General features: G+C 39.1%; 1 protein-coding gene across 1 annotated transcript; it reads left to right on the top strand.

Annotated features, from left to right (window-relative positions):
• The first annotated feature begins 2,946 nt into the window (after positions 1 to 2,946).
• On the top strand, positions 2,947 to 6,338 carry LOC108673729. Its single transcript, XM_018161597.2, has 6 exons — positions 2,947 to 3,036; positions 3,205 to 3,234; positions 3,450 to 3,645; positions 3,780 to 3,926; positions 5,144 to 5,431; positions 6,235 to 6,338. Exons 1-6 carry the CDS (start codon positions 2,974 to 2,976, stop codon positions 6,336 to 6,338), a joined length of 828 nt encoding a protein of 275 aa, XP_018017086.2. The 5' UTR covers positions 2,947 to 2,973.
• Positions 6,339 to 16,586: the final 10,248 nt, after the last annotated feature.

The raw sequence follows: 16,586 nt of genomic DNA, 5'->3' as shown, positions 1-16,586 counted from the left end.
CGCCTCCTCCCGCGCCACCGTCGCCGTGATCAGCTCCTCCTTCTGCTGCAGGAGCAGCACCTGCAGCTCCTGCAACACGCACTCCAACTTAGACCGCTACAATAACTATATAATAATGATAAAAACTTGATGAATATCAAAACATTATGACCATAACAACGAAAATAAAAGAACGACGGCCATCATAAAACAAGCAACAATAACAAAGATGGCGGACCTGCAGCTCATGAAGCACCTGACAGTCTCAGAACTAACATCGGTAATAACAACAGAAAAAACAATGTAAGGATCAAGGATTTTGAACAGTGTCCATAGCTGGCAGCAGTATTCAAGTAGAGGAATAACAAGGGTTTCGAACGGTGTCCATAGCTGGCAGCAGTATTCAAGTAGAGGAATAACAAGGGTTTCGAACGGCGTCCATAGCTGGCAGCGGTACTTAAAGAAATGGATCAAAAGGGCTCTGAAGAATGTGATCTTAGACGCTGACAGTTATTGCACTGCGTCCACCGTCAACGAGGTGTAAACAACAACAACACAACAATAGCAACGGCAACAACAGGTTCTATGTGTCACAGCTCGTGTTTTGACTGAAAAACAGAGTTGACTTTAGGTGAACTATATTTATATTACGGAACGCGTGACAAATTGGGGTGACTACATTAGTGTCAGGTCGTGATGTCATTAGTGACTATTACGTCACCTTCTGTGACGTCACTATTCGCGGGTCACCGCGTATATAAGTTCGGAGAGCGTACTGCCAGTCAGTCTTAGAGCGGTCTTAGAGCAGTCTTAGCAGAGTCTCAGTCTTAGGCAGTCATCGTAGAGCCTGCAAACTCTAGACGAGCTCACGTCGTCTTAGACTCCGGCACTCATACCAACACGCAGTGTCGTAATACTGCAAATTGCTGCAGTTTTACCAAAATTACTGCACATACTGTGCTTTGATCCCGTAACTTCTATCTAGTGTATCCCGTGAACCTATCTTTAATACTTACGCTTAGATACACGTCTTGTTATTATCCTTCCCTGGCCAATGAAGTTATTCGGACAATTATAAACGAACCGAAAGAGAAGAGTAGAGTAGAGAACCGCAAGTGTGATGTCACTGAAGGTGGCACACACAATTAATGAATGTCAGAACCGGACATAATGACACACACAATGTCGATCAGAACCGGACATAGGAACCAGGGTGAACCTGTGCACCTATGGCCACCCACCTCCATGGAGTGGGGCAGGCAGGTCTATGGCCACCCACCTCCATGGAGTGGGGCAGGTCTATGGCTACCCACCTCCATGGAGTGGGGCAGGTCTATGAACACCCACCTCCATGGAGTGGGGCAGGTCTATGAACACTATAGCGTTTATCACTTGTTCCATAGTGTTTACCACTTGTTTTATGGCGTTTACCACTGGTTTCATAGCGTTTACCACTTGTTCCATAGTGTTTACAACTTGTTTCATAGCGTTCACCACTTGTTTCATAGCGTTTATCACTTGTTTTATGGAGTTTACAACTTGTTTTATTGCGTTTACCTCTTGTTAATAGCGTTTACCTTTTGTTTCATAGCTTAGCGTACACTGAGTTCCCTAACTTAGTGTTCACTGAGTGCATTAACTTAGCGTTCTCATAAACTTTAACAAAACGCAGACACCGTAAATATCTTTGGTATAAAAAATAAGATTTTTCTACGATCAAAAACACAAAATTCATGTTTTTGGCCACCTTTACCTCGCTGCCAACACGCGGAGCAGCTCAATCCGTGCTTAAAGTTTATACGTGGTTTGCCAAATTACCTGCCTCATTATTATAGATCAAAAAGCTAAAATATTATTGATGCGACACCAAAAAGAGACATCAGTTGAAGAGTATCTAGACAGACAAGGCTGTGAGATTTATGGTTATTTTTTTAACTTGATTTACAATTATATTGCCAATAGCAGGGTTGTGTCAGTTAAATATTGCTTTTACAGTCATAAATGCAATTGACATCAATTTAAGCTTTACAAAAAATTAAAACTAAGAAAGTTAACTTGATAGACTACCAGTAATAGAGTTGCTCATGATTTTAAGAGCTATTTAAAATGAAGTATTTGTCAAATCCGCCTCAGATAAGTGATAATTTCAATATTGGTTAAAAAAAGTCTAGCATTTCAACATGATGATAACCAAAAGGTTATTAGAAACGAAGGGCGTTTTCCCACGGGCGTGTGGCGATTAGGGTTAAGCAGCTGATTGCGAGTAGGCAGCCTATATATACTTGCCTGAAACCCCACTTTGTAATGCCTGTAAATACCTGTATTTAATATCTGTATAGCGTCTGTATTTGTAAACTTATTTGCCTGACTAACCATTCTTTGCAACGTCTGTAAACTTCTATAGGCTAGGTCTTGGTGAGCTTTTGTAAACTTACATGCATTTAGTTTATAGACCTGTATCGTGACTGAGAATTCTCTACTATATTAAAATATACCTTGTGGCCTTTGAAAATTCAGATCTGGTTTAAGAAATCCTCGTATGTTATAGGGCCCGCGAGCGGAGATCCAGTAAAGTCGTATTATGAGTGTACTTGTCCCGCTACAAGTCAATATTTCTCATCAGCCAATAGAGTATTAAAAACTTAGTGATACGATTTGTGGGCACTTATTCTAAGATTTTTAAGAGAATGGGTATTAAAAATGGTATTATTTATTTTCTTTATAAAATTAAAAGTTTTGTTACCTATAGAACTAATTTAAAACGTTTATCAAATTTCAAAAATAGTGACGAAGATATCAACGGTCCAATTGAAGTATTCCCCTGAGAGCCTTTGAGAACTCAGTTATAACTCTTAAAATTGAAAATTCTACAAAACTGTGCTGATAAGCTCTCTTTCAATACTACTAATAATTTCAAGTATCATTAATTATAATCCTACTAATATCTTAAACAATAATCATAGTCTCGTGTCTCCCCAGGTCGGGAAGGTCAAGATGGCCAAACTCCTTCCCCTGATTCTCGCCGGAATTTTGACCACGGTGCTCCATGAAGCCCAGGTCATTATAATCATAATCAACTTATCATTATATCATTTAATCATTATAATCAAAGTACAAAACTAACCCACATGCAACAAACTGCTATGAAATGTCAAGTAGACAAATCGTGAGTTACTTATTGATCCGTGATAGCTAATGCTGGTATTACCCTTTTCCTGCTCACAGGCGAACCTGCCTCCAGGCCCTGCTGTTGATGTGAGTTAAAACAACCATCACACGCGTCTAATTAAATTGAGATTTGTGAACCTATTTTCGCGTTGGGATTTTATGAACATTTAAGCTATCATTCCTATTCTTTAATAATATGCATTGCTGTGCCCCCACAAGTTTTTGGGCAAGTAACTGTCTCAACAATATCTTGTCACCAACATCGATATTCTGGTATATATTCAGCATTTTATTGATTACAGGTTTTTGTGACCCCCAAAGGCCCCATGACATCTTGCAAGAAAACCAAAAGGTCGGTCGTGTTCCAGTCCATCAAGTCTAAGAAGGGGATCGTGTATAACCGCACATACACTCACCCGGAGATATTGAAATGCTTCGGAAGCTCCCAGTCGAGCGCGGCCACCTTCAGGGACTGCGTCAACGCTGCCGCTGTGGCCGGTGAGTTTGCTACTACCGTTGGTTACAGCCGCAGAAGGTGCCATTTACCAAGAATTAATGGGTGCAATAATAATTAAACAATGCCTCTACGGAACAACATCTTGCAATGAACCTAACCGCCGCAACGTTTGCAGGACACTCCACCCTGTCCTTCGATGGTACCACCTGCTCCACCTACAACGCAACTGTCCCAAGTCATGCATGCGCCGACCAGAAGGCAGCAGCGGCAAACTACGTAGCCATCTACCAGGCCAACCCAACTCTGGTCAAGCCAAATTTCGGTGGGTGCGATGGAATAGTGAAATTCACCTTTGGTCGAGCCCAATTTCGGTGGACGCGATGGATTAGTCCATCCCACCTCTGGTCGATCCCAATACCTTATAACATAAAGTATCGGGATGGGCGATGAATTAGTCAAACCCCCTTCTGATCGAACCCAATTTTGGTGGGTGTGATAGGCTAGTTTAACCCACCCTTGGTCGAGCCCAGTTTCGATGGGTGCGATTGATTAGTCCGTCCCATCTCTGGTCGAGCCAAATTTCGGTGAATGCGATGGATTAATCCATCCCATCTCTGGCCGAGCCCAATTTCGTGGGTGCGATCAATTAGTCCAACCCATCGTCATTCGCTGATCCAGGCCAGTTACGGTGGGTGGGATGGGGTGTGTGGGAGGGGTTCTGAACGTTGCAGTAGCATGCCTCACTGGTACGTTTTCGTTTTCAACGGCCAACCCTGTGTGATCATTGATTGTGCCAAGTAAAAAGTCCAGTCTCTTGAGGGTCTCCAGAGCGAACGACACCCGCTATTGTTATCTCCATAGTCAAGACGTGAAACAGCCTTGGTCCCGTCATGGAAATAAACCAAGACTGATCTAATAAACCAAGATTTTTGTCGGATGGAGTGTTGGACACAGTGTCTTCTCCCATTGTGATATTTTGGCTTCCCGAAGATTTCGTTCCTTCGCATGAAGATTCCCTTGACCGCTTCTAATGGCCACACAGCGCAAACCGTGAACACAGCTGGAAGCAGAACTCAAGGAGAAGGATCACGAGGGCTTTTACCAGCGTGATCATCGATTCAGTTTCTCTAGTTCCTAACGTCTACAAGATCCACATTACTTTTTGCCTGCTTCTTGCGGTTTTTGCTCCTACACGTCACCAAACGTGACATTAGTACTCTTCGACACTGCGCAGTCGTGAAAAATTACCTCATCCGCAATTTCTGTGCCGTCCGAGGCCAAGTAGTTGTGTTCTATCCCGACTCTTCCGCACCTCATATTAGGGGTGAATTTTGCACTAGTTCGCAGTCATATATTGCAGAGAGGTCTTCTTGCGAACTCTCGCAAGTCATTTTGCCCACCTTTGGTCCAGTCCAGTGACGGCGGGTGCGGTTCATTGCTGCAGCCATCTTAACTTTAATTTCGAAGACTGGATTCCAATGTAAAAAATCCACCACTTCAACTCTTCTAAATAAACGCCTTTCTTCCTATCTTCAACAGGAAATTTCAAAGTGTTGACGGTGGCTGCGACCCTGACGGCGAGTACGAATAATAACTTCGACGTGACGTGGACTTCAAACGATGGTGGCTGCAACTACCCCGGCTTCATCGTCAGCTTCTCCGGCCAGGAAAAGTACGTCGAAACCAAAACCAGGAGAAGTAAGACTTCGCCCCAGACGACGATAGAGAACATCCCAGGGTGCAGCACAAACGTCACCGTCTCTTTCGGTCTCCCCACCAGAGAGAAGTTCGGTACCACCGCTCAGACGTTGGCGACTACCAAGCCAGGTACCACAAATGATGGTAGAGCTTTTAAATATTCTATTATCGAGTATAAATGAAATTGAGTACTATGTATCTTCGGTTAGGACTATGTAATTTTGTTTTAGACTATGTTGTTTTGGTGTGGACTAAGTAGTTTAGGTTCAGGCTAAGAAGCTTTGTTATGGACTATATAGCTTTGTTTTGAACTATATTGCTCTGTTTTGGACTAAGTAGTTTAGGTTCGGAATATGTGGCTTTGTTTGGGACTATATAGTTTTATTTTGGACTAAGTAGTTTAGGCTTGGAATGAGTAGCTTTGTTTGTGACTAAGTAGTTTAGGTTCGGAATTTGTAGCTTTGTTCTGGACTAAGTACTTTAGGTTCGGACTGTGTAGCTTTGTTTTGGACTAAGTACTTTAGGTTCGGACTGTGTAGCTTAGGTTCCGACTATGTAGTTTAGGTTCGGACTTTGTAGTTTAGGTTCGGACTATGTAGTTTTGGGGAATATTTATATTGGAATAATACGAGGTTATTTAGTTCAACATGAAAACATAAAAATCTTTTTTTATTTAAAGCCATAGATTTTTCCATAATGTTTCCGTCTGACTTGATTGAATTAGTAATCATCTCATATGTACGCTGGAGTTCAACTAAGAAATATGAATGGGTCAAGTATTAGGATACTATTGTGTTTTGATACTTAATAATAATAAGAAGAAATATTAGTGTCCTAATACTGACCCACTTTCTGTCCGTTGCACTGATACCCTGGGTCAGGATGACTCACACAAGGCCAATATTACCACTAAGTTGTCTTCTATTGAGCAGAACCACAGAGGAGCTGGCCGTTCAATGTGATGATGGGATACACAATGGAAGCCAACTTGTTCCCGAACAAAACGATCATCGTATCTTACGACGTAAGACTGTAAATATATCTTTATTTACTTATTTTTTCAGTTATTTTGCTCTTTGTGAATATATTATTCACTTGTATAGAACTAGCAGTCTTAGCGCAAATTTTTCCATTCAACAAAAGCATCAGATCCAATAGCTTACCTACAACCTTGAAAGGGCTTGTTCACATGGACAGTAGTGGCGACCAGTACAACATTTAGGACTACTAGCATTGTTAAAGTGTCACTGGGTCTTTCCGTGGCCCGTAGCGTCTATACCCGAGGCCAACAGCACGATAAATAGTGGTGCTTTGTATTTGAAACTTGTTTTTGGCCGCCAATACTGTCCCTGTGTTGTACTGGCCGCCAACTTTGTCCCTGTGAACAAGCAGATTTACCTCGACCAGTTTGGTAGCCATGAGCCATTAAGTTTCATTAGTGCAGTGAAAACTGTGCATGAATGCTGAATAGTGGCTGATGGAAAGCCAACATCAGCGTTGGATTGAGTTTGGATATTAAAAATTTAACTGACCAGTAATTTTAACAAAATTTGAAAATTTCGTGAAAATGAAATTGTTAAACTATCCATCAGACCACACCCACTGTCCACACCCACTGTCCACGCCCACTGTCCACACCCATTGTCCATGCCCACTATCCACGACCACTGTCCACACCCACTGTCCACGACCACTGTCCACACCCACTGTCCACACCCACTGTCCACACCCACTGTCCACACCCACTGTCCACACCCACTGTCCACNTGACAACACATGTTAACGTCCAGTCCTCGTGACAACACATGTTAACGAACAGTCCTCCTGACAACACATGTGAACGTCCAGTCCTCCTGACAACACATGCTAACTTCCAGTTCTCCTAACAACACATGTGAATGTCCAGTCCTCCTGACAACAGATGTTAACGTCCAGTCCTCCTGACAACACATGTTAACGTCCAGTCCTCCTGACAACACATGTTAACGTCCAGTCCTTCCGACAACACATGTTAACGTCCAGTCCTTCCGACAACACATGTTAACGTCCAGTCCTTCCGACAACACATGTTAACGTCCAGTCCTTCCGACAACACGTTCAAAACTTTCAAACCCAAGAAGTAACCAAGTTGTCCTCATGATATGACGATTCCTGTGAACATCTTAGTTTTTCCGTATTTTTCCCATCATCAATACTTGTGTTTATGGTCTTCCAATGTAATGGTACCTGGATACAAATGTATTCTTTCGTTGTACAGTTTTGATGTCCCAAGCTGGTCATATTATGATTATTGATTTCTTGGTGCGTTTACAGATAAGTGCCCCTAAATAAGGCGGTTCACTGCGCTGGTTCGACAGTGGTTCCATGCAGCGGTGCATCACGAACCGCGCCCAATGGATCCCTGCATTCCCAGCTCATTACAGTTTCGAGTCAGAAACTATAGGCAGAAGTGAACCGGCCGGGTTGAATAAACATTATTGGTGAAGCACTGATGTTTTATTAACAATCATATAGGGAGATAAATGGTAGACCATAGGTGGTTGGGTGCCATGCCCACACCTATGTGGTAATATGCTGCCACATCGCCGAAGCAGTGGTAGCACGTCCTGCCTATGCTCCACCAATAGCCTGCCGAGTACAACTCTACCCTGGACACCATTTTTCTACAATATTTGTTGACATTTGTTCAACAACTGCTCCGTCATGTGCCATGGATGACTGAAGTATTTATTCTCCGTTAAAATGGAATCTTGAGATACAAGTCCACGCAACTAAGTCAGGATTTGTTCTTGATTCTGAAATATCCGCTTTATTAACCTGGCTATGAAGCTCGTGACGTAAGGAATTTAAAAGCAAAGAAAACACCAAGCAAATTCACCATATCGGTATTGAAAACGTTCCAGAGTCCAGCTCCATCATCAGTTCGACAAACTAAAAATGAATAAAATCATATTATAAGTCAAATTTCTAAGACAGACATAAAACCTAAACAAGACCTAACAATATATCGAATCGATTGGAACAAATTAGTCCTAGGGTTCACCAAAAGAATATATAAGCCTAGCGATTCACTATTTCCAGATTATATGAGCTAAACGCATTATTGAGACACGGTTTTCGTTTGAAGATATGTAGAGACCAAATTCTCAAATCCGATCGCCCAGAAGTGGAACCGAGTATCCTGAAATCACTCTCAGATACAGCCACGTCGCACTGTTCAGCATGGAGGCGCTCGGAAGAATGAGGAGGCTTGGCGAGAGGCAAGTTAGAACGATAGCTCCTGCCACGGTGTTCAGAAACCCGAATGTAGAAGTTACGCGATGTCATTCCAACGTACGTAGATGCACAGCGTGCACAACTGAACTCATAGACCAGGTTTGATCGCATCCGGGCATGAATAGCGTCCTTATATCTGTAAAAAGAATCAATTTTGAAATTATATACCAGCAAACATGCAAATTTATATTCGGGAAATATTTCATAAACAAAATCTTTATTTTTTCTGGTCATAGTTTTAGACGCACTACCAAAATAGGGCAATGTGCAATAAATATAGTTTTCTTACTATCACATTCAGTCACAGTTTCAGAAAATTTGCTAGATAAGAAGCAGGACGTCTCGCAGGAATCATGTTTTGAACCCGATTTTGAGCAAATAAAATATTTAGAACACAATCTGAAATTTCCGTCAACTTTCATCACCCTGCGCCCGGCAATGTCTTAGAATGTGAAGGCCGTGACGAAACAACACTTAATCAATCTAAATGTTCCTTGAATTGCTTCATTGTACAGCGGATTTTTTTAAATAAAAAATGTATGTTCTACATTTTTCAGCATTATTCGCTGTTGGAGCTCTAAACCCTTCAAAAATGAAGTTTTTCATCAATGAGCGTTTGCCTAAACTTCGTTCAGTTCAGTCAAAGTACATTTTAACAGGGAATGGGTTAGAATTTGTTAAATCATAGTTTTCAGTAAATACCTATTATTCTTCATTATTAATTATCTCCTTTTGCAGCGTTAGTTTGTTACACCAAAATAACTGTAATCAATAGAGCATTAATTTAATAACATTATGAAGGAAATACGTTCTTGGATGCGAAAAACAAATATAATATAATAATAATAATAATATATCATTCATTTTTCATCATTGGGTGTATATATCATTCATTTCATCATTAAAAGCATATATCATTCATTTCATCATTAAGTGTATGTTAATTATGGTCAATTGCTGTTAATTATTGTCAATTATTATATATAGTTATTAATTGTTATCAATTATTGTTAATTACTGTGAAAATTTTTAAGTTATTGTTAATTATTATCGATTGTCACTTATTGGCAAGTGAAAAATTGTTATATTTTTTATGAACTCGTTTACCAAATGAACCTAACTTGATTAAGAGATAAGTGTTTAGGTTAAATTAAAAATAATTTGGTTGAGAGATCCGGGTTAAAGTTAAATAAAAAATAACTTGATAAAAAGACAGAGGTTAAAGTTGAATATAAATAACTTGATTAAAAGACAAGAGTTAAAGTTGAATGAAATATGAATTTATTGAAAATTAGGCGTTAAAGTTGAATAACAATAACTTTATAAAGGCAGAGGTTAAAGTTGAATAAAATTAATTGATTGAAATATTGGGGTTAAATTTGAATAAAAATAATTTGATTAATAGGCAGAAGTTAAAGTTGAAATAAAATTGAATGGATTTAAAAATATCGGTTAAAGTTGAATAAAAAAGTAACTTTATTAAAAGGTAGGGGTTAAAATTGATTAAAAAATGAATTGATTAAAAGATAGGGGTTAAAGTTAAATAAAAATTGAATTGACTAATAGATTGGGGTTGAAGTTGAATAAAAAATAACTTGAATGAAATAATTAGCCTGTAAGACTGCCTTTTCTATACAAATATAATATTCACATTATGCATGTATTGAAAATGAGCAATACAGAATTATGAGCATAAATAATGCTTAGGAAAGTAATATTGCAGTAATAATGCTTATATTACGTGCATGCCGTAATTCATGTTTGCATTTAAGATTGTATTCACCAATATGAATTAACGGCTCAAATTTTTCATGACAGCGACCCAGTTAGCGTAGGAGGGTTTTCATGAAATTTAGCTCTTTCTTTTGTTAATTAGAAACATCGCAGTCATATTAATGACCTCCGCTCGCTGCTACCGAAGGATTGCTCATTTGATATTACCAATTTTCATATTTTGTCCAGTATTATTGCCTATTCAAAAAATTTATTTATCCTAAAATATGCCACTTCAAATTTTTGCAGTCTATTTTGTTTTAATAATTCATAATTCGCGATCGATTGAGTCATCAGGACCTGAAAAAAATTAGTTCTAGTTAGGGTAAAAAAATGTTTGAATATGATCAAAGAAATTCATGCAACATTTCTTTACGAAACTTCGAAATTCGGCAGCTATTTCGTTACGTCATAGATAAACACATATGAAAGTCATCAATAAAATAGAAACTTAGAAACAACCTGCAGAGAAACTTTAACATTTAAATGTAATTGCAGTTACAATGTATACACATTATTCAGCTTCAAATTTTCAACTACAATATGAATTTAGCCCGTAACCTATTACACAGTTCACTTTGTAATTAAAATGGATTTGGTATTCATACATAATAATTTCTCATATGTAAGTTCGATTTGAAAATGTAATAACGATAATATTATTTGACTGATAAATGATACCAGGTATCGTAAATACAGCCACTCATAATACACGTGGCCCAGCTTTGGGTTGATTCAAAATCGAAATATTATTATGGGGAAAATGAGTAAAATTGGCATGGGATTTATATAAAGTTATTTTACATTGTTATTTCACTAATAAAACTAATTGCTAACTGAGCTTATTATTAATTTGAAACATCGCATACTCGTAAGCACACGTCGCACTGCGCACCTAACTGCGTCATGACGACATGTGTTCTGGCCCTGTACAGTCATGGCTTTTTGGAACACGATTATATAGTTTAAAGATCCACGGGGTACAATTAATATCAATAAAATACTTTTTCCGAAACACGTTTTCTTTCTATTCGAGCTTCTCATCAAGTCTTTGTTTAATTTTTGATCTTATTTTGATACTTACATTGATGGAAGATGTTCCCCAATATCAGAAGCTGGCAGATGTTTTTCTCGTAACTGTACAGTACAACAGGTGTACAGCTTCCGCATCTCATCCAGTTACCAAGGAAGCGTAAGTGAACGTGTGTTAGCGCGAGCTCTATTCCACGTGGCTCTACATTTCATCCAGTCTGTAAAAGAGCATTCGATTTACAGTGAAAATTTTCGATTTGGCTGTAAACAATTGGCTGTTTACAGACAATTTCGATTTGGCTGTAAATTTTGTTTACTTCGCTGTAAACAAAATTTTGACTTTCTCTACAGAAAAGATGGAAAGTGTTTCGTTTTGTTTCAACGAAGCTTCGTAAGACGTTCGTAGATTGTGGTTGATGAAGATTTTATTATTTTTAGTTGAAAATTTTGACATATGGTTTCTATCTAAAGCACTGAAGGAAAAATTTATCGAACGAAATATGAAATCAAAAGGAAATAAGTGCATAATAATTTATTTAAAAATATGTAATAACAGATAACATATCCACAAATCTGGATTGCGCCAATACACGACTTTTTAATCGGCAAAAATAATTTTAAAAGGTAAAATATATTTGCTAACGATGAAGTAAATTAAACAATTATACAAAATTGTTCTAATTTATGATCTATACCAATGTCCTATAGATAACATGCGTACAATCTCATGAAAATATTTGTTCCAAACCTCTCTACACAATGAATATACTTCTGATGAATGATCTACACTTGTTGCTCTCCGGGATAGTGTTAGACGAATTCTGTTGATATTAGACTTGGCGCGCCTCGCTTAAGGTGCCTGTACACAGGGATAGTACTAGCCGCTAGTTCATCCGGCGCTTGAACTGTCCACGCTACTAGCCTCGTGTATAGTGGTTCAGCCGCTTCAGAGGCATGCGCCGGCAAGTGCCCAAGGCGCGGCCGAGAGGGACAACGATATGTTGATATCTTGGCTGGAGAAGTGGCTAGTAGCGCTGATGCAGCCATGGTGAGAGCATCTGTGCCGCTCCTGTGAAGCATCTTGGGTCACGTGAATCATGGCTTGTTTGAACGATAATGTTTCTAAGAGGAATCCAACAAAGTGGATTCCAGACGATATTTAATTATTCTTTGAAATATTCCAAAAATATGAATTAAAGTATAATGTTTTCCATGATGGTTACTCCAACAAAATGAAGAGAGAAACAAGTATTTTGAAATGGAAAGTAGACCTTATTAGTCAGGGTTTAGTTGTTCCCGACGCTGAATTTTTAAGGGCTAGCATATGGAGTATAAAAAAGACGTACAGACTCGAGTTGTTGAAGGTGATCACACTATCCATCTTCACAGACCTCACTCGACGACTTCTAACGACTCACTGGCGGGCGCGAACGAGAAGATAGCGGCACCTTCTACTCTCCTCGTGTGTACAGGCTTACTAGCTGGATAGTCACCAAGCGACCGACACTAGCCAGATTTACTAGCCGTCTGCACTATCCCTGTGTACAAGCACCTTTAGTTTGATTCAATCTATGGTCTTGCTTATTGTTATTATACCGCGACTCGTGCTAACCTTGGCGATAATAACAGTTGATGTAATAACAGGAGTTAATGTAATAACAGGAGTTAATGTAATAACAGGAGTTAATGTATCGCTGACTCAGACTTGTTTGTGTTGCGACGATTAAAAGACATTAATATACCGATGATGCAGAGACGTTAATATACCGATGTACTCTACCTACCGTCGGGCCCCGTATCCCGTGGTCCACTCCACCTTCCGTCATTTAGATTAGGATTGATTGTTTCAATATTTATTTTCGTGTTTAGAGTGTTCCGCTAGTTATTTTCGTGTTAGTGTTTTCGCTAGTTATTTTCGTGTTAGTGTTTTCGCTAGTTAGTTCCACTATGTGTTTTCGTTGTTAGTGTTCGTTTTAGTAAATATAAGGGTATTTGGTTTTCATTTCCTTCGTTGAGGTTCGGTGGCAGCTTAGGGTTAATTCTTCGGACCCAATTGGAGTCGGTCCTGCACTCAATTCCTTTACATTAATATACCGATGATGCAGAGACGTTTTTGTGTAAGAAATTACCACTTTCGAATGCATTGCTGCCTTCACTTGTTGCCCAGGTGACGAGTTGGCGCACCTTCCAATTAGCTCAAATTTGTACCGGCAGCCGACCTAGCAACATCTCTAATCTTACCTGCGACCTGAGTACTGGACTACGCATCTTCAGCGTCCACAGGCTCCTAATCCTTGCTGAGACCTTTATTCTACTGTCTTATAATTTTGTGTAAATGTGATTTCTAGCAGGATATATTTAACTATTTATTACTTGTGTATCAACTAGGTAGGATTTATCTTAGGCTCACCATAATTTACATTTGGGGATAACCTCCATTTGGGACGTTTAAGGTGGATATAAATTAACTTTGGTCATTTGCTTAGGGCCTAGTATAGGTAGATGGAGGTTTAGGGTTTCATTCCTCCTCTAACTTTTTCCCGTGCATTTGAACCTCCAACTGTCCTCCTGGCAGTTGTGACTACGGTTACACACTGAATCCCGAATAGATTTAGGCGTGTGCCATTGCTCTCCTTTGCTTCATATGATATATGCTGCCTTAATCATTGCAGTTGTCACGCTTTGTGTACGCCAGATCTACACATTGCATAATCTTGTTTAATTTCGTCAACTGTATGAACTTCGCCGTTCCTGTGACGCCTGCTGCCAATCCCTCCCCTTACCTGGATCTAATTCTGAAGATTACAATTTTGATGTCCTGCATGGTCACCTAAATTCTTGAGCCTGGTCTTACCACTTAACTTACTCCTTGGATGAAAATTTCATTACCATGAAAACTTCCGACGCCTCCCATGGATGAAGACCCAATTAAGGAGCTGGAGATCCAACCTTGAATCTCTTCTAGTAAAATTTGATGGTTCTCTTATTATTAATCTTCACTTAACCTATTATGTAGCGAATTGAAAAATTCCTTCAATTGTATTGATGATACAGAGACTGGGATATACAAGCGTTAGGTCGTCAAATGACATGCCTACATTATAAATATAATTGCTATTATATATAAATGCTTTGTGTGTTGAAGTTATGGAAGACGTAGAGGAGAAACATGCATCTCTATAAAAACTTGCTGTATTTCTAATTTATTTTTAGAGTTCCAGCTAAACTTTTGAATTTATAATACGAAAATTTTCAAGCAAACCTTGACAAGCGTGATATATATTAGGCATAGAGTAAAAATTTGGCATATCTAAAAGCTGTGATAAAAAACATGTTAATCGAATGAAGACGCAGCTCTAAATAGGCCTACAATATTTCTGAGTTAGGCCTACAAAAAAATACAAAAAATTGAAGATTTTCAATTGCCATATATACAGGACCATCAATATTAAGCGTTACAACTTTGAGTGGTTAGAACTATGAAATGAAACACAATGTGAATGTTTGAAAATGTATTTATGTAGGCAGAGGTTCAGAGATACAATTCCCACAATTTCATTCAATATGTCCACCATCTGCATCAATAACGAGTTGTAGACGCTTAGAGAAAGCCTTACACGAGTCACGAATGACACTATGCGGGATTTTGGCCCACTCCTTCAGCAGTTTGACCTTTAGGGCGTCCAAACTGTGATGGTGAACGGTCGAGACCTTGCTCTTAAGGTATGACCAGATCCCAAAATCCAGAGGATTCAGATCGGGTGACGATGGGGGCAATTCATCTTTGGTAATGAAGTGGGGAACATTCTCGGACAGCCACTCCTGAGTCGATTTGGCCCCATGGGATGGTGCAGAGTCCTGCTGGAACGACCAGGGGCGTTTTTTGAAGTGTTTTCGTGCCCAGGGCAACAATGCACCAACAAGGATGGCATCTCGATAGTTCCTCTGATTCAATTTCACGCCTTTGTCAACAAAAAAGAGGGGACTCCTTGAGGACTCTGTTACGGCTGCCCAGACCATCACTGAGGTCGGGCATTGCTTCCTAGTCACCACACGGGATCCTTCGTCCCCATTCTTCGACCAAATTCGATCATTTTGGGAGTTGAAGTGGTGTTCAACATTGAATATCTTCTCATCACTGAAAACGATGTTTGGCAGCGTACCATCATGAATGCGGGAAAGACGAATCTTGGATCTTTGGAGGCGTTTGTCAACAACTTGAGCAGACAGTTGTTGTTTTTTGCCATGCTTGGATGGGGACAACTTTAGGTCCTTCCGGAGAACAGTCGACTTGGTTCCATACGACACATTTGACTGTTTTGCGAGTGTATTTATTTTGAAAAAAACAATGTAACGCTAAATATTGATGATCCTGTATAGGTGCTGGTGCATGAAATCAAAACTAGCGTCCTACTTACCTTTTCATTTCTGCAGATTTTAAATAGACTCTTTTATACAATTGATGGGGCACGCATAATTGAATTTCCTGCGTTATCGGGCAAATTATGATTATTAAACTGACGATATTATTCGTTATCCTCAGAAAATCCAACAAATTATTTATATAAATTATAATAACAATTTTTTAAACGGATCATGAATGACCCCGCGGTTCTATTTTTCAACGTGGCGCCGCTTATTCACCAGTTAGATCAACGCGAAGTGGAAACTGTGCACTCACTAATAATCTTTCTTCGCATTCTTCCATGTAAAAAACCTTTTAATAAATAAACTCGAAAAATATTCTTCATTTTATGTCCTTGATGTCCCATCAAAAAATTTGTGGTGCAAGCAACAACGAAAAATTTAGTTATTTTTCTCCCTGTAAACACATCTATTTTCCTATGGAAACTAAATTATTTTAAATGTTTCGAAGTCTCAGAAATCCGTATTCGTTTTGATGGCATTTACGCGCAAGGTTATCACGTCTGTGTTCACTAAACCTACAGCTTTGCTTGGAGTTTCTTCAAAAACTTGTTTTCGTTACAAACGTGGAACTAATAAAGTTCACTATCAGTGATCAAAGTTTACAAATTCGGTAAGCATATTATATCTTATATTTACTTACTAATTATTCATCACATTATGTGTCAAAGATATTATTGAGACCAACTCACGTTTACATTTAAATGCTGATACAGTTACTAGTGTCGCCACTTCAATCATTTGCATGGTCTCGCCTCCAAACAAATACAAAGGAAAT

Source organism: Hyalella azteca, unplaced genomic scaffold (assembly GCF_000764305.2).
Source record: "Hyalella azteca isolate HAZT.00-mixed unplaced genomic scaffold, Hazt_2.0.2 contig11438, whole genome shotgun sequence".
NCBI classification, from domain to species: Eukaryota; Metazoa; Arthropoda; class Malacostraca; order Amphipoda; family Hyalellidae; genus Hyalella; species Hyalella azteca.
Note: the sequence above shows the minus strand (reverse complement) of the source record. Positions and strands in the feature narration are given on the sequence as shown.